Source organism: Acinonyx jubatus, chromosome A3 (assembly GCF_027475565.1).
Source record: "Acinonyx jubatus isolate Ajub_Pintada_27869175 chromosome A3, VMU_Ajub_asm_v1.0, whole genome shotgun sequence".
Taxonomy (NCBI): Eukaryota; Metazoa; Chordata; class Mammalia; order Carnivora; family Felidae; genus Acinonyx; species Acinonyx jubatus.
In genome coordinates, this window is record NC_069388.1 from 108109109 (window position 1) to 108132799 (window position 23691).

The 23691-nt window shown below is 36.5% G+C and overlaps 3 protein-coding genes across 12 annotated transcripts in view; 1 reads left to right on the forward strand and 2 right to left on the reverse strand.

Annotated features, from left to right (window-relative positions):
* Nucleotides 1-167, reverse strand: part of NDUFAF7 (NADH:ubiquinone oxidoreductase complex assembly factor 7) — a 28396-nt gene extending 28229 nt beyond the window's left edge. Inside the window, exon 1 of one of the 2 annotated variants that reach the window (XM_015076729.3) lies at nt 23-167. In XM_015076729.3, coding sequence (XP_014932215.1) covers nt 23-77 — 55 coding nt within the window. In that variant the 5' untranslated portion in view covers nt 78-167. The remainder of the gene's footprint in view (nt 1-22) is intronic. The other variant, XM_027033561.2, reaches the window with a different exon arrangement.
* CEBPZ (CCAAT enhancer binding protein zeta) lies at nt 161-23237 on the forward strand. The gene is made up of 16 exons (XM_015076726.3): nt 161-373; nt 2601-4099; nt 7138-7369; nt 7949-8129; nt 9353-9441; nt 12286-12339; nt 12904-13006; nt 13110-13178; nt 14590-14656; nt 15728-15828; nt 16634-16691; nt 16971-17152; nt 17898-17984; nt 21786-21847; nt 22051-22132; nt 22899-23237. The coding sequence occupies exons 1-16, from the start codon at nt 218-220 to the stop codon at nt 23036-23038; spliced, it is 3162 nt and encodes a 1053-aa protein (XP_014932212.2). The 5' UTR covers nt 161-217; the 3' UTR covers nt 23039-23237.
* The window catches only part of CEBPZOS (CEBPZ opposite strand), a 52609-nt gene continuing 36857 nt past the window's right edge, over nt 7940-23691 (reverse strand). For 8 of the 9 annotated variants that reach the window (XM_053201029.1, XM_027033568.2, XM_053201028.1 and 5 more), the window contains 2 exons: nt 23078-23162; nt 22529-22939 (listed from right to left, as the gene is read on the reverse strand). In XM_053201029.1, the coding sequence (XP_053057004.1) occupies nt 23080-23162 (83 nt within the window). In that variant the 3' untranslated portion in view covers nt 22529-22939; nt 23078-23079. Of the gene's footprint in view, nt 8073-8692; nt 8784-22528; nt 22940-23077; nt 23163-23691 lie in introns of those variants that run through there. The other variant, XM_053201026.1, reaches the window with a different exon arrangement.

Sequence of the window (23691 nt, forward strand, 5' to 3'; positions counted from 1 at the left end):
CTCTGGCTAGGCGAACGCTTACCCGCGCGAGCCGCGGAGCACAGCGGCCCCACGCCTACCCTTGCAAGGACGTTCATGCCGAACTTCGCAGGCTGCAGCGCGCAGTCCCGGGGTGTGGAGTAAAGCCATTTCCGGGAGAGGGCCCGCCCCTGCAGGAAGTACGTCACTCAGGCAAACGAAAGGAGGCTCTGGGCTGTTTGCGCGTGCTGTGCTGGTAATGGCGGCCGCCAGGAAGCCTTTGGAGTTCCATGCCAAGCGGCCCTGGGGCGGAGAGGAGGCGGTAGAAGATCCGGACGAGGACAGCGAAGAGGATAACGATGAAGCCGAAAATGGGTTCTCTCTGGAGGAAGTATTACGGCTTGGAGGCACCAAGGTAATGGCCTCGTACTCAGACAAGGGGACAGAGGCGCCCGGGGTGGTCTCGCAAGTGATCCGGCGAGTGGCGTGGGAGGGTGACCTGAACCCTGATTCCAGCTTCGAAACTGTGTTGTGCCCTTCCTGCACTTCTTTTCTACTGCTCTCTACGAGAGAAGAGTGCTTTAGAATTGAACGTGTTTACGCTATGGCCTTTCTTAGGATGTAGGTCACTCATTTTCACTGATGGATAATTGGCACTCCATAAGGTCAGAGAGGACTGACCTTTTTTGGGTCCTGACATCGTGGCATCAGTGTTCTGTACTCCAGTGCGGTTGGAACGTTAACTTCTGTCCTCACGGAATACATGCACGTGTTTACTGTGCGCTCTAGAAGCCTTCTGCGCTCTCGGAATTTACATCCTAATTAAGGAAAAGAAACAGTAACCAACTTTTGAATGCATAGAACGTCGGATGCTGAGTAGTGCCACGGAAAAAAAGAAAATCAGAAAAGAGGGTAATGAGTGGGAAGGGCGTAACAGTTTCACATGAGGTGATCGGGGAACTCATCACGGAGATGTTTAGGCATAAAACTAGGAAAGAAAGGAGTGAGCCATGCTGCTCTCTGAACAACAAAAATGTCAAGTGTAGCTGAGGCCCAGTGAGGTAAGGAGAGAGTGTAAGAAATGAAGTAAGAAAGGTAAGAATGTAGGCCTGTCCCTGGGTTTGATGGAAAACCTTAAAAGGTTTGGAGCAAATACCTGGCAGAATTTAGCTTATTTTTTTAGTAAATGTTTGAGACTATAGCTTGGGGAGGGGGAGACATGGGGGCAGGAGAAATGCACTTTACAGGGGCAGATTCACAATTTTCCCTGTACTTAATTTTTGAATATATAATATTTCCGATGTTACAAAAAGGTTCTCTTAAAAAGGAGGAGTACACGGTAAAAAGTCGTCTTTCCCGCTTTTATGTCCAGCCATGCAATTTCCTTTCCATTATTTTTATGTGTCTTGGATATCTTCCAAGCAAACACACAACACAGGTTCTTTTTTACACAAAAGATACCATATTGTATAATATTTTGTGTGTCTTTTTTTTCTTGCTGTCTTGAAGATTTTTCCCTATCAGTATATGCAGTTGTGTCACTGGTTTTATTGGTTTTATGCCTGCATAAATCGTTGTTTAATCTGTCTAACCAGCCATTTATTGTGGGTTGTCAACTTTTTGCTATCTTAAATAATGCTTCAGTGAATACCTTGAAAATAAATCCTTTCCCACATTGTAAGTGTTATGTATAACCCAAATTGATAGAAATGGAACTGCTGGATCAAAGGAAGTGTGTCTTGTATTTTGATTTGAAGGTAGCAAATTGCTCTCTGTAGAGGTTGTGCTAGTTTGCATTTCCATCAACCATGTAGGAAAATGCCTGTTCCTCACACTCTCCCCAGCACCAGCTGTCATAATTTTATCTTTGCTCATCTGACACATTAGAAAATCGTGGTGGTTTTAAATCCTGTTTTTCTTTTAATGTTTTATTCATTTTGGGGAGAGAGTGCACACAAGCAGGGTAGAGGCAGAAAGGGAGACAGGATCTGAAGCAGGCTGTATGCTGACAGTACAGGTTCATTTGACGTGGGGCTCGAATCCATGAACCGTGAAACCATGACCTGAGCCAAAGCCAGATACCCAACAAACTGAGCCACCCAGGCGCCCCATAATTTGGATTTTTCTTAATGTCAGTGAGGTTGAGCATCCTTTCATATTTTGAAAAAAATACATTTTTCTCTGTGAACCATTTGTTTATATCCTTTGCAAATCTTTCTTTTTGGTTGTCACTTCTTTAATTGACATGTAGGAACTTTTGTATTAAATATTAAGCCCAATTACTTTGATGTCAGTTGCCATTACTTTTTTCCCCATATTTGTGTTTTGACTTTTGCATGTTTTCTGTGAATGACAGTCATACCCATCTTTGCCTTTAAAGGCCTGCAGTGTATGTCAGATTTGGAAAGATTTTCTCTACTCTGAAATTATTTGAATTACAGTGTGCATCCTCCTATTTATGGTTTTATTTTTCACATAAATCTTTAATTCATCAAGTATTTATTTGGTTGTACGGTGGGAGCCCAGGCAATACCATGGTAATTGAATTTAATTGCTTTTGAAGATACAGATTTCAAATTAACTTTTGAAACTTACCTAAACTGTTGGATTTGTAATTTAAACTTTCTTATGTTTTAATGCAGCAAGATTACCTTATGCTGGCTACCTTGGATGAAAATGAGGAAGTGGTGGATGGAGGCAAAAAAGGAACAATTGATGACCTTCAGCAAGGTGAATTAGAAGCATTTATTCAAAATCTTAGTTTGGCCAAGTATGCAAAAGCTTTCTTAGTTGAAGAAGATGAACCAGCTAAAAAAGAAAATGCCAGCAAAAAAGCAAGCGAATCTAAAGTAGATAAAAAAAAGCAAAACGCAGCAGAAAGTGAAAGGACATCACTCGGTAAGGTGAAGAATAAGAAGAGGCCAGAACAGCATTCTGGTGAGAACAACAGTGCCACACCAAAAGTTAAGAAAGATAAACAACAGGACATCTTTGAATTTTGTGAGAGACAGACATTGTTGCTCAAGCCTGGAGGCAAATGGTATGATCTAGAATACAGCAACGAGTATTCTTTGGAACCCCAGCCTCGGGATGTTGTGTCTCAGTACAAAACCTTAGCTCAGAAATTGTATGAGCATGAAATCAACTTATTCAAAAATAAGACAAATAATCAAAAGGGAGCTGCTTCTACCTGGATGAAGGCAATTGTGTCGTCAGGGACGCTAGGTGACAGGATGGCAGCCATGATTCTTCTTATTCAGGATGATGCTATTCACACACTGCAGTTTGTAGAAACTCTTGTGAGCCTTGTTAAAAAGAAGGGTAGCAAACAGCAGTGCCTCATGGCTTTGGATACTTTCAAAGAGTTACTGATTACAGACCTTTTGCCAGACAGTCGGAAACTACGGATTTTCAGCCAGCATCCTTTCAACAAACTGGAACAGTTGTCCAGTGGCAACAAGGACTCAAGAGATAGAAGGCTGATATTATGGTATTTTGAACACCAGCTGAAACATTTAGTGGCTGAATTTGTGCAGGTCTTAGAAACTTTAAGTCATGATTCATTAGTGGCCACTAAAACTCGAGCCCTTGTGGTAGCTCATGAACTTCTCTGCAACAAACCAGAGGAAGAAAAGGCTCTTCTTGTGCAGGTGGTAAATAAACTGGGAGATCCTCAGAACAGAATAGCCACAAAAGCCTCCCATCTGTTAGAGACCTTGCTTTCTAAACATCCAAATATGAAAGGAGTTGTATGTGGCGAAGTAGAAAGACTGCTCTTTCGCTCAAATATCAGCTCCAAAGCCCAATATTATGCAATTTGCTTTTTAAATCAAATGGTCCTTTCCCATGAAGAAAGTGAATTAGCTAACAAATTAATTACTCTTTATTTTTGTTTTTTTCGGACTTGTATCAAGAAAAAAGATATTGAATCAAAAATGCTTAGTGCCCTTTTAACAGGAGTAAATAGGGCATACCCTTATGCCCAGACTGGTGATGACAAAGTGAGGGAGCAGGTTGACACGCTCTTTAAAGTGCTACATGTTGTGAATTTTAATACCAGCGTCCAGGCTTTAATGTTGCTTTTTCAAGTAATGAATTCTCAGCAGACAATATCAGATCGATATTATGCAGCACTATATAGGTAAGTACATACCATTAATAACATGATTTAATAATAATGTGATTTAATATACAGCACCTACTGTGCCCCACTTGCGGGAAAAAGACTTAGAAAACTGGATTTTGGGTCCCCCTCCTCAGCAACTTGCTAATCACCGACTTTGAGTAAGTCACTTAATCTTTGTTTCCTTCTTGGAAAACTGTTAAATGTTTTGCATACATTACTTTTTGTTTTAAGAAGTTGTTAAAATTCATAAGAATACCCTCCCCAAAGAAAGCATCCATATTCTACCACCTAATATTTCAACTTTAACATTTTGCTATATTTGTTTTAAATCTTTCAAATATTAAAAAATTAGAACTGCTGGGGCACCTGAGTAGCTCAGTCTGTTAAGTATCCTGCTCTTGGTTTTGGCTCAGGTCATGATCTTGTGGTTCATTGAGATCAAGCCCCATGTCAGGCTCTGTGCTGACAGGGAGGAACCTGCTTGGGATTCTCTCTGCCCCTCCCCAGTTCACATGCATACCCTCTCTGTCTCAAAAATAAACTTTAAAAAATAAAGGAAATTTAAAAAATTAGAACTGCAGTTAAAATTTCCCACCACCCCCATCCTCAGCCCTATATTTCTTCCCCCTGCCCTTCACACAGCCATTTAGTAATTCATTCAACAGGAATTTTTTTTTTTTTTTTTGAGTGACATCTATATGCTGGACACTGTTATAAGTGCTCCAGCTATAGCACTGGACAAAATTCCTACCCCTAGAGGTGCTTACGTTTATAATGGGGAGGACAGATAGTACATAAGAAAGTCTGTTAGGGAGGGTTAGGGTTGCATTTTTGGAATTTTTTAGTTATTAGAATTAAGATTTTGTTTACTGAATTTTGCAATTGTCCTGACACCTATTGAGGGATGGTATTTTGAACAGTGTATAAACAAACACTTTGGAACTGTTCAAGTATACCAACAAGCTATATGTTCCTTTTTTTTTTTTTTTTTTTCTTTTTAGAGAAAAAGTGTGAGTGGGGGAGCAGGGCAGAGAGAAGGAGAGACAGAAACTTAAGGAGGCTCGACACCCAGCACGGAGCCTGATGCATGGCTCAGTCCTGTGACCCTGGGATTAGGACCTGAACTGAAATCAAGAGTCGGACACTTAACCGACTGAGCCATCCAGGCACCCCTATGTTCCTTTCTAATTCATTTTACTAATTTTACATACATGTATTTTATAAGAAATACAATGTGCTAATTAATATTTTGAACTTAAGACCCAGTGCCTGGCTTTGAGTCCCAGCCATTAGTTTGCTGTGTAACTTTGGACAAATTACTTAATCCTCTTTAAAACCCTGTTGGTAAACATGATTGATCCCATTTTACTGTGGCCCAGTTTGTCTGTAAAATGGAAAGGAGTGCACCTCTCCTGTAGGATTAATTGTTCTAAAATTTCCCAAGGTTACATAGCTAAAAAATGACAGAACTGGGGCTTTATTGAATCCATGTATATGTTAACCCATGTAATCTTCACATGTATGTTGTGTTTAATAATGCCTCATATACAATAAGTGCTCTGCAAGTGTTGGCTGCTATTGTTATTAATGTTACTCACATGAATTTCTTCCCTTTAACACCTCTCCAGTCTGTGAGGTACAGTGATTTGTGCAAAATCACACAGACATGACAAAGCCAACTGAGATGGCAAATCCTGGACTTCGAGCTCTGGGAATTCATAATGTTGCACGGTACTGACTGCACTGGTAAACTAAAGAAAATCTAAGAGTCCTTTCCATAACTCCTAACAGTCTACAATTTTTTTAAGTAATAAAAACTTCTTTACTTTGGAAAGAGTTCCAGGACTGAAAATGTAGAGGTTTCAGGGTCCTAGGGGGTTTTTTTTGTAACTTTTGATGGTCACAAGAACCTTTTGGACAACATTTAGAGTCTATTGGAAATATACTTTTCTAATATCCATTTACTATCTCAGTGTTTAACACAACAGTCTAATATCTGAGGAGTACATTCGTAAATTCTTTAAATTATTGCTTGCCAGGAGCTCTCACAGATGTATCTCCTCAAAGGGCATCTAAGCCTTCTTATAGTATTTTATTTAAGCAGAATTCCCTATAAACAAAAATTCCCTAATATTTGAAGGATAAAGGAAACAGATGATTTCGTTTACAAAAATATGATTTATCAAAAACTTCCAGAGCATGTTCTCTGCCAAGTGGTGGGGACACACCTATCTAAACTCTCAAGTGTTTTAAAAAAATGAGCATAAAACAGATGGAAATACAATTTTAAATGTGCAGAGAGAAAATTGAATATCAAAGATTAGATAATATAGGAGATCTCAGAATATCACCAGAATTACAGAACTGACAAATGGGGAAAACTGGGATGCAGAGCAATATGAAAATGTATCACAAGATGAAATATTTCCATCTCTAGTATAACGGGAAAAAGTTAATAGAAGTGCTTAGAATAAGAAGTAATACTGCACATGAGCATATACCAAGGATTGTGTTAATTCTGGATATCCTAATGTCTGAAGCATCTCTAGGATTCAGCAACTAGGATAAAGACAATTTTAAAAGTATCATGTTCAGTTTTCTACTCTACATGTGTGTTTTTCATTAGAAATATGTCGAGGCTGCCTCTGGTCCCCAGGTAGGAGGTAGTACTACAAGGATAGGAAGAGCCCTGGTCTAGTCCACTGCTTTCATAAGTAGTTTTCATTATTTGGTTTTGGATTAGCCTTTCATGTACGGTTTTGTATCCATATAAAAATTAGGCTGTTATCCTAGAGAATGGAGAAACACTTGGAAAAGAAACCCACAAAAAGCCTCTTTCTCCTGTGATAACTCCCGCCCCCCCCCCCCCCGACACCCCCAAGATCATCATTCTTTCTGTTTTGGTCATTGACTTCCATTTTACCAGAAATGGTCTCTTGTTGTAAAATAAACAGGAAGGTTATCCCTAACTAAGATGAGGTTAGCAGCTGCCTCTGCTACTGGTTGTGGAGGTATTTTATGAATAAATATTTGATCTTGTTTTTGTTTTATAGGAAGATGTTGGATCCAGGGTTGATGTTGTGTTCTAAGCAAGCCATGTTTCTTAACCTTGTCTACAAGTCTCTGAAAGCGGACATCGTGTTGCGCAGGGTCAAGGCTTTTGTGAAGAGGTTACTCCAAGTTACTTGCGAACAGATGCCACCATTCATATGTGGAGCTTTATATCTTGTGTCGGAGATCCTTAAAGCAAAACCAGGTTTAAGAAGCCAACTAGATGATCATCCGGTATATTTCACAACTGCTTTTTAAATCGAGTGGGTTCTGAAATATATTGGTATTTTCTTCTTTGCTTCAATAACTTAGTTCTCTGGAACATGAACAAGTGTGAGTCCTGGATTTGGACAGACGTAGATTTTAATCCCAGGTGTACAGTTTACTAGGTGGGCATGTTGCTTGATCCCTTTACTCATAATAAACTGTACTAAACTAAAATTATATGAGGTGGTTACAGATAGTTACAGAGCTAGTAGATCTCTTAAACCTGTTTCCTTGGTTGTGAAATGGACATATCAGCACCTACTTCATAGGGTTATTTATAACATGTCAGAAATTTGAGGGCTGAATGTTTTCATGTAAAAAAAAAAACAAAAAAAATCCCCAAAGTCTTCAGGGAATTGTGGCTGAAAACTTAATTCCTTTTACATTTAGGAAAAAGAACATGGAATCCTCTCATTATCAATTTGATTGATGGAACTTTCATGTTTCACCATTATTGCAATAAGTGGATCTTCTTCAGAACTCCCTCACTTAACTAAATACAGACTTTCAGCTGATTAATGTAGATTTACTAAAACATTGTTTTAGGAGTCTGATGAAGAGAATTTTATTGACATAGGAGATGATGAAGACACAGAACAATTCACTGATGCAGATAAAGAAACAGATACAGTAAAAAAAGCTGAGATAGAAGAAACTGTGTCTGACGGACCTGTGGGGACAAAAAAATCAGAGTCTGCTTCTTGGGTGCACTTTGATAATTTGAAAGGTGAGTTTCTTAATCTTCAAATTTTTCTCTTGAACTTTTAAACCAGGGAATTGGATTCCCCTTTGATCTTAATAGAAATTAATAGTATACCATTTTAGAAGACCTCAGTATTTCTTTCTTTTTTTTTTTTTTTTTTAAATAGAGCTTTTATAGGGGCGCCTGCCTGGGTGGCGCAGTCGGTTAAGCGTCCGACTTCAGCCAGGTCACGATCTCGCGGTCCGTGAGTTCGAGCCCCGCGTCAGGCTCTGGGCTGACGGCTCAGAGCCTGGAGCCTGTTTCCGATTCTGTGTCTCCCTCTCTCTCTGCCCCTCCCCCGTTCATGCTCTGTCTCTCTCTGTCCCCAAAATAAATAAACGTTGAAAAAAAAAATAAAATAGAGCTTTTATAACCAGATATATTCAGGAACTTAGAACTAAATTTTTAATATAGTGAATCACTGATCTGTTTATTAATAATATAGATAATAGCACATTTTAAAGTAAATTAGATCTTAAAAAATAAAGCAAATACCTTTTGGAAATGCAGCTTCTTCATTTGAGGCTCTAAAAGAAAAGCACACTAACCTTGGAGATCAAGAAATGGGCCAGATCCATTTCTTCAAACTTGTCATGGGACTCTTAGTCAAATTATTTCATCTCCCCAGATTCAGTTTGCCTGTGAAATATAAAAGAGAAGTATGATAGCAAGCAGGAAAATTTTTAAAAGAATCCATCAGAAAGATGATGAGCATGTACATTGTGAAGTAGAGACATTGTGATCTGTTCTGAAAGTTCTCTTAAATTTTTCATCCTGAGTTTCTGCAAACATGAAGATAATGTAAAACTTGTTTGAAGTGAGGATTATTTCTGCACATAATTTAATAACAAATATTCAGTGCTCTTAAAGTTCTGAAAGAATTTAGATGTATTTCATCATCAGGTTATTTGCCATTTTAACACTAACGACCTAATTGACCCAGATTTGGGTACCTTTTGCTGCCTGGTTTATTCAGTTTGCTATTTCAAGGTAGCAAATGCTATTTTGGGTACCATAACTAATTCTCGTTGGGGCTTAGAATTTTTAATCTAGGTAGATACCTGGCTAACTAAGAATGTTGAAAATTGTAGTTACATTACATATACACATACATATTATAGTTATTGGAGACATTAATGGTGATAGCTTTTAGTGAACTCTTGGGCTGGGAATAAAGCACTTGAGAAATAGTATTTTTTTATTCTCAGGTGGCAAAAAGTTAAAGACCTATGATCCATTCAGTAGAAACCCTCTGTTCTGTGGAGCTGAAAACACAAGTCTTTGGGAACTCAAAAAGGTAAAGTAATTTTAAATTGTCTTTTAATTCAATAGCGCTTTCTATTTGCCCTCATGGATTTAACACTTTGAAGTTTCCATTTTTCTTGTAAATGATAGTGTTTACTTGCTTAGACATTAGTTAATTGGCATAAGGAACCAATTTGAAGTATGTCACCCAGCTGTAATGCTTTATAACTCATACTTCTGTGGCCTCTGCTAAACATTAAATTTACACATTTATTTGTTTGTTTGTTTGTTTGAAGTTTATTTAAGAGAGCGTGCATGTGCGCATGGGAGGGGCATAGAGAGGGGAGAGAGAGAATCCCAAGCAGGCTCTGCACTGTCAGCGCAGAGCCCACTGCAGGGCTGAAACTCATGAACTGTGAGATCATGACCTAAGCTGCAATGAAGAGCCGGACACTTAACTGACTGAGCCATCCAGGCACCCCTAAATTTACGCATTTATACGTTTCTACATTCACATGTAGAAAATCTTAAATAATGCGCATGCAAAATTAATAAATAATAAATATAACATCTTAATACTAATAAAAGAAATTGTGTTTTTAGCAGGTTATTGCATATAAGGACTCAATATAAAGGGTAAATTTTGCTTCATGCATTAGATCTCCCTGAGAAGTTTTGTGTAGATAGAACTATTTACAAATATAGTTACTTTTTAAATGCATTAGAGAAGGGGCACCTGGGTGGCTCAATCTGTTAAGTGTCCAACTTCGGCTCAGGTCATGATCTCACAGTTTTTGAGTTCAAGCCCCGTGTCCGGCTCTGTGCTGACAGCTCAGAGCCTGGAGTGTGCTTCAGATTATGTTTCCATCTCTCTCTGCCCCTCCCCTGCTCACACACTCTCTCTCTCAAAAATAAACGTTAAAAAAAAGTTTTTTTAAAGAAATGCATTAGAGGAATTAATATATCCAATAAACTTTCTATGATACCTTTGGTTAAACAAGTGCTTCATTATAGACTCCTGTGTGTCCTTCACACCTTTTCAATGAGTCTACAAGGTCACAGCTACTTTCATAGTGATACCAAGGCACATTATTTGCCTTTGTAACTGTGTTGACCGTGGTACTGATGATATTAAAATGGATAAAATTGTTTGTGCCTTAGCACACATAGGGACAGTAGCACCATACTGCATTCATGGCCATTATATTCTTCATTGCCACTTACTTTCCAAGGAAAACCAAAAAAAGCCAGTATCACATAGGAATGATGAAGCAGGAAAAATTAGTGATGATCTTTACCCTAGAGTACATGTCTTTTTATATTCTGTGTGCATATACAGCAAGAATCCATAACATACTTGTGCATACCTAAGTAAGTATGAAGGTTTTCTCGGGTCTTAGGAAAAGTACACGTGTAGTTTGTTGTAAGCTCAACTAGCTGCTTTTTTCATGAAAGACTGGCTGACTGATAAACTGGTTACTCAGATTTGGGTATTTGGGAGACATTTTCTTGAAAGTGAATGAAGTGAATCTCTTATTTCAAGTGAAACAGCTGACAGTATTTATGGTCAATGATAAAATTCAAGCTTTTTTTTTTTTTAATGTTTATTCACTTTTGAGAGAGAGAGAGATAGTGCAGGCGGGGAGGGGCAGAGAGAGAAGGCGACACAGAAACCGAAGCAGTTTCCAGGCTCTGAGCTGTCAGCACAGAGCCCAATGTGGGTCTCAAACTCATGAACCGCAAGATCCTGACCTGAGTTGAAGTCGGATGCTTAGCTGACTGAGCCACCCAGGCACCCTTAAAATTCAAGCCTTTAAGCAAAGACTAAAAATTTAGAAATCTTGTAACCACCACCTTGAATTAGACATTTTCTCAATATGTAAAAACTTTTCTGATAAAATCAGTGGGATACCACCAGTGTAATTTTTGTGATAATATAACCAGCATTTGGAAGAACTGCATAACTCAATCAGTATTTTCCAAACGACTGATGCACAGTGTTACAAAGTCATGAATAAGAGATCTATTCAAAGTAGACTAATTAATTTTAAGTAGCAAGTACGAAAAGCTGATTGATAATGGTTTCAGATTCCATATTGCAACTAATCTTCAGTTTGGGTGTAGTAGCAAAGAAGAAAATCCACAATTATGTGAAAGACTATTAGTTAACCCTCCTATTTCCAACTATGTATCTGTGTGAAGAAAGACCATTCATATACTTCCAACTAAAAATAACATGGACTACAGAAGCATGTATGCAAATCCACTGTCTTCTATTAAGCCAGCCATTGAGTAGTTTTACAAAACTGTGAAATAATTCTGCTCTTCTAATAGTTACTTATTCTGAAAAACTTACTTTTGGTAAACTCTGTTATTTACATTACTGTATAATAGGCTCATTGTTATTTTAAGTTGACTGTAAACAGTTGTTTAAAATTTTTCTGTTGTGGGGCACCTGGCTGGCTCAGTCAGAAGAGCGTGTGACTCTTGATCTCCAGGTCGAGTTTGAGCCCCCTTTGGCTGTACAGATTATTTAAGTAAATAAAAACTTAAAATTCTTTTGCCGGTGGCTGGGTGGCTCAGTTGGTTAAGCATCTGACTCTTGGTTTCAGCTCAGGTCATGATCTCACAGTTCCAATCCCGCATCTGACTTTCTATCAAAATTAATAAATAAACTTAAAAAAATGTTTTCTGTTGTAATTTCTAATTAGGTAAATAACAGTAGATATATCCCACTTAAATTAAGGAAGCTCTTGAGGTCCCTGACTTTTAAATGTATAAAGTACTCCTGAGACCAAAATTTTGAGAATCATTCTTCTCTAATGTATTGGCTCAAGTTTCAGTTTTTTGGATTTACTGTAGTAAAAGTTGACTTTGCTCACATTTTTCTTTTTAGCTATCTGAGCATTTTCATCCCTCTGTGGCCCTTTTTGCAAAGACTATCCTTCAGGTAAGTCTAAAATACTACAAAGATAAGAAATAAGAATAAATAATCTAGTTTTAGATAATCAATAATTGGTCATACACTGTTTTCTGTCTACCACATAGAATCATAAACATTTTCTGCTGTTGTAAAGGAGCAGTGGCTTGTCTAATACAGTGCAGCAGATAAGTCTTCCCACTCTGAGGTGAATGGAAATACAGGATATTAAAAAACTTCAGCCATTACTTAACTACATTCTGGCTTGTCTCCTGAGGAAAGAGTGCCCATTCCTTTCCCATTTGCTGTGTTTGCCACGTCAGTGTTCCTGGTTAATAGTTAGATGACCTATAGTATTAATATCATTGGCCTATTGATAAAGTCAGCAGTGTATCGTAAAGTACATATGTGTATATATGAGTGTGTGTGTAATTCTTCAAGTAAAGAGGGATGAGATGGATATTTGAACCATCATTTATGGCATATTTGTGCCTTTGTGCATTGTGTTTTTCCTTTTTTTTTTTCTTTCTTATCTGGATGCATCTATATAACTTGAGTTAAGCTCTTAATCCTCCCACCCTGTCTGCCTTTCAGGGAAATCATATTCAGTATTCAGGGGACCCACTCCAGGATTTTACATTAATGAGATTCTTAGATCGATTTGTATACCGAAATCCAAAGCCACATAAAGGCAAAGGTATGCTTCTATTTAATTATTTGGTTTTCATTGTTGATATTTAATAAATAAAATGAGCATACAACTAGGTTTTACATTGCACTGTCTTGATTTTACATTTCAGAAAACACAGATAGTGTTGTGATGCAGCCAAAAAGAAAACATTTTATGAAGGATGTTCGTAGTCTTGCTGGTAAGCATCAAGCCTGGACACTTGAAATGAACAAGTCAATAATACATAAGTTGTGTTATTCTTTCCTCCACTTTACCAGAATAAAACTAAGCACCAGAGACATTATCCATCTCTTACTCCCAAAAATGTGTATGCATTCGCGAGTTTACCATGTCTGACTGGGCTTTTTCTTTTCTTCTTTTTTTTTTTTTTTACATTACAAAAAGTTTCAAACATATCCAGAGTAAATACACATATAGTATAATGAACCCTCTATAACTATCACCAGCTTGAACAGTTATCAATATTTTGCCATTTCTCTATCATCTATAGCTTTATTGGTGATGATCCCACACACACACACACACATATAACTATCTTTCATAGTTGAATACCATCTTAAGCTCTCTAATATGGGTTCAGCAGAAAACCCACAACTGCTTTTGTCACAAAGCATCATTTCTTTGTAATAGATTTCTCCCCTTTTTTTTAATGTTTATTATTTTGAAAGAGAGTGAGCATGTGTGCACGCATGCAAGAGTAGGGGAGGGAAGGGGCAGAGAGAGAATCCCCAAGCAGCAGAGCCCAACGTGGGGCTCTATCCCACAAACTGTGAGATCATGACCTAAGCTGAGATCAAGAGTCAGACGTTTAACCAACTGAGCCACCCTGGCGCCCCACAAAGCATCATTTTAAACTAGCTGATAACCTTCTGTGGGTTTTGAATACCCATCTTGTGGACCTGATTCTGTTTCTGTATTCAGATATTTCTTTATATAATAAGTCACAGCTTTTTGTTCAGAGACTAGGGTTAATTTGCACCTTATAAATCATTTAATTCCCAACTGATTTCACAGAGACCCAGAGATGTAAATGGACTTGCCCAAAGTTAATAGTTAGAATTCACCCAAATCTGCTTTTAATCAAGAGGAGTTAGAAAATTGTATTCAGAAGAGGGAAAACTAATATTCCTATAGTGCCTTGTTCTTGTTCCTTAGTTTCTGTCTTAGTATTATGTAAAATTGTGGATAATTCTGTTTACGTTTACTTCCTGTTCCAGAATGGCAGGCATTATTGTCTTTTTTCTGAGATGAAAATGTCAAGTTTAAAGTGATTATTAAGAGAACTCTAATTTTCTCTTGAAATTGGGATCCTGGATGCAGTTGGAGGACAATGAGAGAACCATGTTCTTTCTTTGTGATGCACTGGTGGCTGCATACTTCATTGTAGCTGACAAATAGTTTCAAATGTTGGGTCTTCTGCACTCAGACTTTTCCAGAGATTGTCCTATGCACTAGAAGATGCCTTCTGTCCATCTTCCTTAACATTTTGAGACTTAGAGTTATAGGTATGCTGTATGTAGTCTTAAGAGCTTGAATAACATAAAAAAGGATTACTTTAATAAAATTTTTATCTTAATCTGTTTTCGTAGTGAACAGTAAGGAGTTCCTTGCAAAAGAAGAAAGCCAAATACCAGCAGATGAACTATTTTTCTACAGGTAATCTACTTAATACAGTTTCATTTGGGGTACTATTAAAATTGAAATTTTTAGATTCCATAAAATGTTTCATTAACATAGGTGTGTCTTGAAAAGATTAGAAGGTAGGTTTTTTGTTGTTTTGCAAAGGGAATTTATAAATCATTCAGTTTACTAATCTTAAGATATCTAAGTGAAATCTGGGGCACCTGTGTGTCTCAGTTGGCTGAACGTCTGACTCTTGATTTTGTCTTAAGCCTTGCCTCAGGCTCTGCTGAGTGTCAAGTCTACTTGGGATTCTCTTTCTCCCTCTGCCCCTTTCCCCAGCTTATGTGCATTCTGTCTCACTCGCTTTTTCTGTCTCTCAAATTAAAAAAAAAAGGATATGTAAGTGAAACTTAAGAACAAGTAAATTTGGGGGAATTTTTTATGACTCTTGACTTTATGAAATTTATCTTTCTTATTTTTTTAATATAGTAATTGTCTTATAGGCTTTAAATCTGTTACCAGTCTAACATAATAAGCAACTCATGAGTAAGTTGTCTAAAACATGGTTCTAAGCAGAATTAGCAAAATTCACTGTGCTGCTGTAGAGAGAAGTCCTAAACCTACTAGTACTGTTATCATTATCTGATTGGTTAATTCCACTTGATTTGATTTGCTTTTTAAAAAACATTTTGTGTGAAGAATTTTGAGGGTATGATCCCATTTGCAGAATGCCAAGTTTCACTGTACCCTTGTAAGAGGATGCGTCTGACTGATAAAATATTGTGATTAGCTATTCTCTAGAGTCACAGTTGGTCTTATTCTAACACTTAGATCGTTAGTGTTGATGCTAAAACAACTTTTTGCTATGCCGTTTAATTAAGATGAAGTGTTTTTATGAAATCTTTGAAATGTATTATACTTCACATCCAGAGGCTTCTATTTTAATTCAAAACTTTTTCTACAATAAATACAAATTTTAGTCATTTATATCCAGCTGAGTTAAGTTTTTACATTTGTTTGTGTCACTGGTCATAGGTGCTTTAATTATAGTTAAATGGGCTCTTTCATAAAATTATCAAATATATAACATCTGTTTTATTTTAGATACTATAAAAAGGTTGCTATTGTTAAGGAGAAACAAAAACGGAATGCAGATGAAGAAAGTATAGAAGATGTGGACGATGAGGAATTTGAAAAGATGATTGGTAATTTGTTTTTGTCAGCTCTTCAATTTGTAAAATAATCTATTTCTATTTCCTTTTAGAATATTGGAATATTAGTTGTAGTAATAATCTTAGTTTTAGAAAAATCATTTAGCTAAGAATGCCATGAAAATGACAACAGAGGATTGGGAAGTACCTTGGTGGCATACGGTAGTTCACCTACACTTGCTCCAGAGAAATGTATGGGATTGTGCATGGACTATTAATGGGAAAAATAAGTTTGTGTTTATATGGTATGTATTCCTTCTTAAGGCCTAATCTCTTATAAAAGAGAAGCCATTGTTACTTTTACTAATAATCTCCTTGCACTATTCGTAGCAATAGTCTGCTGTTTCATCTGTTTTACCTTTGTGATCCACAGAGCTAGAAAAATTTTAATCTATACTTAGGCTAAAACAAAAAATGGGAAATTAGAAAAGCTTACATTGAGTTTGTTTTTCTTGTGCATCGTGTAGATAGAATACCGTAAGCGCTTAAACAACAATCACTTAAAAGGACTACACATTGTTAAGTATTTTGATATTTACCCTCTTTCCATAAAAGAGTTGTAGAAAGAAGTTGAAATTAACTGGAATCCACTTTAGTTTGGGGATTTAATTAAGGTCAGTATATTCATAGGTTTATGTAGATTAATCAAACACACCAGCAGTAATCAGATTTATATCGTTTTGGTGTTTGCTTGTCATAACTAGCACAATCATAACTGTTAATTGATTCAAATAGAAGACATAGGTCAACTTTGTTATTCCTTGCTATATCTGACAATTTGTATATTGTTCTCTGACAGACACATTTGAAGATGATAATTGTTTCACCTCTGGAAAGGATGACCTTGATTTTGCTGGGTAAAATACTTCAACTTTTTTGGTCTTTTCTTAACTTTGTTGTTTTCTCAGCATTTCCCAAATTGTCTTCAGAACAGTAAAGTACAGGACTATGATGTGTAGGAGAAGTTTATTGAAATAAGTTTGGGAAATGGATTTGTACTTTCATTTTAGACCTTTATAATACACATTAGTGTATTAAATAGAGATTCTGTGCTCTTATTAGCCTAGTACCCTCTGGTCACCAAAAAACACTTAGGAAAACAATGTTCTCCATTACAAGTTTTTGGTTTTCTTCAGCAACATGAAAAAGGAAAAAAAAGGTGCTAAGGAAGACCCAGAAGATGAAGATTCAGAAGGCAGTGATGATGACCTATTTGATAACTTAGATGATGATGAAGTTTCTTTAGGAAGTCTGAATGAGGAATTTACTGAAATTGATGAAGATGGAGGAACATTCATGGATGTGTCGGATGAGGAAAGTAAGGGCATTTTTTAAATATGGGCCAAAAAAACATATCTTCCTTTATTCCTCAGTGTAAGCTAGTTTTTCTACTACAGTGGTTTTTTTTTGTTTTTTTTTTTTTTTACATATTATCCTATATTCAAATTAATAATGAGATCGGCCAAAAATTTAAATAGGACCTTTTCCCCTCTTATTTTTATTTGGAACTGAAGGGTTTTTTGTGTGTGTGTTTTTTTTTCTTTTAAAGAGTTGAGTTTTGGGCATTTATTTATATATGTATATATATTACATATATATATACACACACACATATATACATATATACACATAAATATATATATGTGTATATATATTATTTTATTTTAAGGAGCATGAGCTGGGGAAGAGGGGCAGAAGGGGGGGGGAAGAGAGAGAGAGAGAGAGAGAGAGAGAAATATGAATCCCAAGCAAGCTCCATGCTCAGTGCAGAGCCCGATGCAGAGCTTGATCCCACCACCCTGGGATCATGACCTGTGCCAGAATCAGGAATTGGACACCCAACCTACTGAGTCACCCAGGTGTTTGGGCTTTTATTTTAATCAGCACTTAAGCTGTCTCTTCAATACCTGTTGAGCTGTTACGTTCCCCTTTTTAAATTTTAGAGTAGTAATTATTTCTAAAAGTTAGTCAAAATAATCATTTTTCTTAGCCCAGTGGCAGTTCTGTTTTTTAAATTGCTTAATAGCATGGTGTTGTTTTTTGTTTTGGGTTTTTTGAAATAGAAGTTGATGACGTCAGCTCCAAAATCAATACAAAGAGAAGCAAAAGGAAAGGTGCAAATGATTTGGACTTTGCTGGATCATTTCAAGGTAAGGAATGCATTTACTCTCTTTTAAACCTAAACAGTGGTTATGGGAAAGTTACCACTCATTATTATTTTGGGAAACTTCTTAATTGGTTAGTATAATTTAGTTTTTGTTTTTATAATGGATAATAACGATTTTCTCTATTTTTAATATGTGAAAGTTGTTTGCCACATATGCCTTCAATTATTTTCTCTTCATAACTTTTTTCTTATTTAAATCTCTCGATCATCTATAAAGTATATCATAACAGATTATGCCTTTTAATGTTAACACTTGTAAAGTGGTAATAAAAGAAAAAGGTACTGTATCAGGTGACAATTTTAACTTTTTGATAAATGTATAGAAAGCAGGGGGCTCCTGGGTGGCTCAGTGGGTTAAGCGTCTGACTTTGGCTCAGGTCATGATCTCACAGTTTGTGTGTTCAAGCCCCACATCAGGCTCTGTGCTGACAGCTCAGAGCCTGGAGCCCATTTCACATTCTGTGTCTCCTCTCTCTGCCCCTCCCCTGCTTGTGCACTCTCTCTCTCTCTCTCTCTCAAAACTAAATAAACATTAAAAAATTTTTTGTGATGTAGAAAGCATTATATTTTATTCCTGAAATCTGTGATAAATTCATAGGCTTACTTTTTTTCTATGCTTTGCTTCTAATGTCTCGTTTCTGCTGACTAATAAATACTGATAACGAATAAAAATAGATTTGCAAAGTTAAAAATAATTAAAATGCTTGACAACATTTCTTTTAAAATTAAATGTTAAAATATTTTGGACATTAAATATTTTTGCTAATAAGTATCAAAAATAATAACTATATTTTGGTAGTAGTCTCTCAGACATTTATACCTGCAAAACTTTTATAAGCCCTTTCAAGTACTGACAGCCATAATCCTCTTAATTAGATTGACTTACCTGATATGTAAATGATAACATTATCTTTCAGATTTTGTCATCCGTTGAGTGGTGTAAGGTCGCAATTTAATACTAGCCTGTGCTCAAATATAAGACGGCTTTCCCCAAAATCATCTCCAAAAAGAAACATTGGGGCTCCTGGCTGTCTCAGTCAGCAGAGCATGCAACTTGGAGTTCTAAGTTTAAGCCCCATGTTGGGTGTAGAGATTACTTAAAATTATGAAAACGGTACCTGGGTGGCTCAGTCGGCTAAGCATGCAACTGTTTTGGCTTAGGTCATCATCTCACAGCATTCCTGAGTTCAAGCTCCATGTCAGGCTCTGCACTGAGTACAGAGCATGCTTGGGATCTCTGTCTCGCTCTCCACCCCTCCCCCCTGTGCTCTCTCAAATAAGTAAACTTAAAAATGTTGCTTTATCGTAAGTCCTACTGAGACTTTCATTAAAAGATGCTCTCTCAGTGACCTTACTATTATTTCTGAAGACCAGAGCCTGAAAGATGTTAGATCTCAGCTGACAATAGTTTTGAATTAAAGGATACCTGACATAATTGATTAAAACAAAAGAAGGCAAAGGAATTTCAAACATTGATAAATTGCAGAGGGAGAGGTGGGTGGTATTCACCCTATATTTGCAAACGTTGGATATCCTTAAGGATAAACAAACCTTAAGGCAACTTTAAGAGGGCAGTAACAGGGCTCACCAGTTGAAGTTATAGATGTATACATATAATGTGAGTGAACACCAAAAACACGTTTCTAAGTGCTATACACAAATGGGAATTTTAGCTAAAGAGAAAATACTCAATAACAGTATCCCATTTAAGGATACACAAAATTTGAGATGAAATGCTGTAGAAACTATTTTATCAAAAGTGGCTTTGGTATCAATGCACAGACTTTACATGATTGTTAGTAGCACCATTATTATTAACCGCCAAAGAGTGGGAACAGTTTAAATGTCTGTTGACTAAAGAATAGATAATGGAATATTATTCAGCAATAAAATGGTATTAAGTACTGATCTGTTACATGTTATAACATGGATGAGCTTCAGAAATACTACGCTAAGTGAAAGTAGCCAAATACAGAATACCACATCATGATCCCACTTACATGAAATAACCAGAAAAGGCAAAAGCCTTCTTGGGAAAAGGGCACATGACTGCAGATGGGCACCAGGATCTGGAGTTGATGGAATTGTCCTAAAATTGCATTGTGATGACGTTGAACAATTCTGTAAATTTACTAAAACATACTGAATTACACACTTAAAAACAGCTGAGTTTTATTATGAATTTTATTCCCTAATAAAGCTATTTTAAAAATTGGCCCACTATGGGGTGTCTGACTCTTGATTTTGCCTCAGGTCATGATCTCATGGTACATGGGATCAAGCCCCATGTCAGGTTCTGCGCTGACAATGTGGAGCCTAATTGGGATTCTCTCTCTCTCTCCCCTCTCTCTCTGCCCCTCCCCCACTCACACATGCATATTCTCTCTCAAAAAATAAAAGTAAATAAAAATCAAAAAAAGGTTTTTTTTAATGTTTGTTTTTGTTTATTCTTGAGAGGGAGAGAGAGACAGAATGTGAATGGGGGAGGGGCAGAGAGAGGGAGACAGGATCTGAGCTGTCAGCACAGACCCTGACCTGGGGCTTGAACTCACGCACTGAGATCATGACCTGAGCCAAAGTTGGATGCTTAGCCAACTGAGTCACCCAGGTGCCCCATAGTTAATAAAAATTTTTTAAAAATGGCTCTACTAGATGCAAAGAATTTGAGTAATACTGTTTCAGAAAAAGTGAAAATGGATAAAAACAGTATTTCTAGTTAAAATCACATTATCTAAAATATATTAACTAGAAATACTGTTTTTATCCATTTTCACTTTTTCAGAAAAAGTGAAAATGGATAAAAACAGTATTTCTAGTTAAAATCACATTATCTAAAATATATTAACTAGAAATACTGTTTTTATCCATTTTCACTTTTTCTGAAACAGTATTACTCAAATTCTTTGCATCTAGTAGAGCCATTTTTAAAAATTTTTATTAGTGTATGAATTAAAATTTAATGAATATTAGAAATAGATGTTCTAGTTTTTTATTTTGAAAAGTTTATGTTCAGAACGTGAGTGGCTCAGTCAGTTAAGCGTCCCAATTCTTGATTTCAGCCTAGGTAATGATCTCGCATTCATGAGTTGAAGTCCTGTGTCATGCTCTGTGCTGGTAACGCAGAGCCTGCTTGGGATTCTCTGTGCCCCTACCCCTCTCTTGCGCCCAATGTCTCTCAAAATAAATAAATAAACAAACTTAAAAAAAGTTTATATTCACAATTATAAGTGGAGTTATTTTTTCTAAGGAGAACCATTTTGAGAAGTGTAAACAAAAATTTCATTTACAACATAATATACCTTCCATCACTTTCTTCACTGTTAGTCCAAAGAATAAAACCTCTGACTTAATGAGAATTTAGTTTTCCTTAAAAATTCCAAAATTCATCCATGTCACCCTTAGAATTAATCTTGCCTGATACTATGAAATTAGGTAAACCTTGATCAGTGGCCAAATTGGAAAGGCAGTCAAGAAGACACTATTTGTCATCTAAACAATTTTATTAGGATACAATTTTAAAAGTACTATATACCAACTCTTAAATAAAATATATTTATTTTAAAATGCCAGCTACTTAATGGTGCTATGAGGAAACTGTAATTCTGTGTTTTAACCCAAATACAACTTTTTTACAACAAAACTATGTTGAAAGATTGTTGAATCACTGTGTCATATACTTGAAATTAATGTAACGTGTGCCCACTATACTTCAATTTAAAAATGTTGTATTTTTCCAAAATTAATGGATTTACAATTTAATAACCTACACTTACATTTTTTTTAGGACCAAGGAAAAAAAAGAAAGGAAATTTCAATGACTCCAGCCTATTTGTATCAGCTGAAGAGGTAAGGTTAAAATACTGCTTCATGATGTTAGCTACTCTGGGGGTAACTAGCTGGCTCAGTCGGTAGAGTACAGGACTCTTGATCTAAGGGTTGTGAGTTCAAGCCCCATGTTGGGTGGAGAGATTAAAAAATAAAATTTTTTTTAAAAAAGCTAGCTATTCTACACTGCTTTGAGTTTTCTAATAAATGTATCTCTTTTTAAGTTTGGCCACCTACTGGATGAAAATATGGGATCCAAGTTTGATAACATTGGCATGAATGCCATGGCTAACAAAGACAATGCAAGTAAGTAACTTGAATTTTTATGGAGGTTTTTAAATAGCCTTAACTTACAACTTCCGAAGATGTATTTTTAGACAACCTTTTTTAGTAAGGATAAATAAAATGGTTCCTTACAACCCTGAAGGAATGGCTTTTTTCATCAGTGTCTGGGGAGCATGTAGGATTAAAAAGCATTTAGACTACAGCAATAAAGACTGTAGTTACGTTTGGGGCCCCTGGGTGATGCAGTCAGTTAGGCATCCAACTCTTCATTTCAGCTCAGGTCATGATCCCATGATTTGTGGATCCTGCGGAGCCTGCTTGGGATTCTGTCTCCTTCTCTCTGCCCCTCCCCCAATTGTGTACTCTGTCTCCCTCTCTCTCTCAAAATAAATATAAAAAACATTTTGTAATAAAGACTGTAGTTACTTTAAACTGTTTAATTCTTTTAGAGAGGCAGTTTTTATATATTGTGAGTATGCTTAGTAGCTTTACAAGTACTTTATAGACATAATTTCTGATATTGTTACTGGCTTCTGTTCTTTTGCCAATAAAAGCGTTCAGGGGAAATAAAATCTTTAGGGTATTTGTTCCTTTGTTGACCTAGTCTTTTATTTGTTAAACAGTAATCTTTAACAATAAATGCAGAAGGAAAGCAACAAACAAGAGCAGGGGATTTGCATAGTGGATAGGAAATGAGTAAGCCATAGCAGACCAGAAGTTCCTGTTTTGTTCTGTGGGGCCAGGAGTCTACAACACGGTGTGTTCATCTTTCTTCTTCCCCACAAAGGTCTCAAACAGCTTAGATGGGAGGCTGAACGTGATGACTGGCTACACAACAGAGATGTAAAAAGTATCATCAAGAAAAAGAAAAATTTCAAAAAGAAGAGGCCAAAAACCACTCAGAAAATTAAAAAGCAAAGAAATTGATTGTTTTCTAAATAAACTATAAGTTAAAATTGTACTTACTCTTAATTTTTGCTATTCAGCCATTTTTCTTGATCTTGCTCTCTGACTCCATACATTCCAGACTGTTCAATGGATTTGTAATAAACTATAAATAAAGACAGCTGTCATTTATAAAATCATGTAAAAGTGTCAAAATTAAACTATATTGAAAGAAATCAAACCTTTTTTCCTTATTTCTTAATAGTAAAGTAAAAAAGACAGTAGGATACGTATTTCACTTACAAGCCCTCTAGCATCTGTACTGTTATAATAAGCACTATTTGTTAAGCATTACTTTATAGCAGATACTGCGCTAAGTGATTACACAATGTCATCTTGTTTAATCCTTACAACAGTTCATAAAGATGGCCATTATCATCACTGCTGTATGGAGAAACAGCTCCCAAGAAATTAGCAAACCAGAGGTCACTCAAGTTTTAGGTAGTGATTTGATTCCATCACCACCTCAGATAGGTTTCATTCCAAAGTCTACATTTTTAACCACTGGCTAACTACTCTCCTCTCCAAATGAGAATTTTCTCCACCCTGTGTTCTCAGAGGAGCTAAAATAGGGATAGGCAGTAATTCTTGGAAATTGACACCACAAAATTAAAGTCTCAGCCATTAATTGGTCA

What these genes read in the sequence shown, in the direction of transcription:
- CEBPZ (XM_015076726.3), top strand. Translation starts at nt 218, where the DNA reads ATGGCGGCCGCCAGGAAGCCTTTGGAGTTCCATGCCAAGCGGCCCTGG. An exon ending in GTCTTTGGGAACTCAAAAAG is followed by an intron (nt 9,442 to 12,285) that starts GTAAAGTAATTT and finishes TTTTCTTTTTAG; the next exon opens with CTATCTGAGCATTTTCATCC. An exon ending in AAAGCCACATAAAGGCAAAG is followed by an intron (nt 13,007 to 13,109) that starts GTATGCTTCTAT and finishes TTTACATTTCAG; the next exon opens with AAAACACAGATAGTGTTGTG.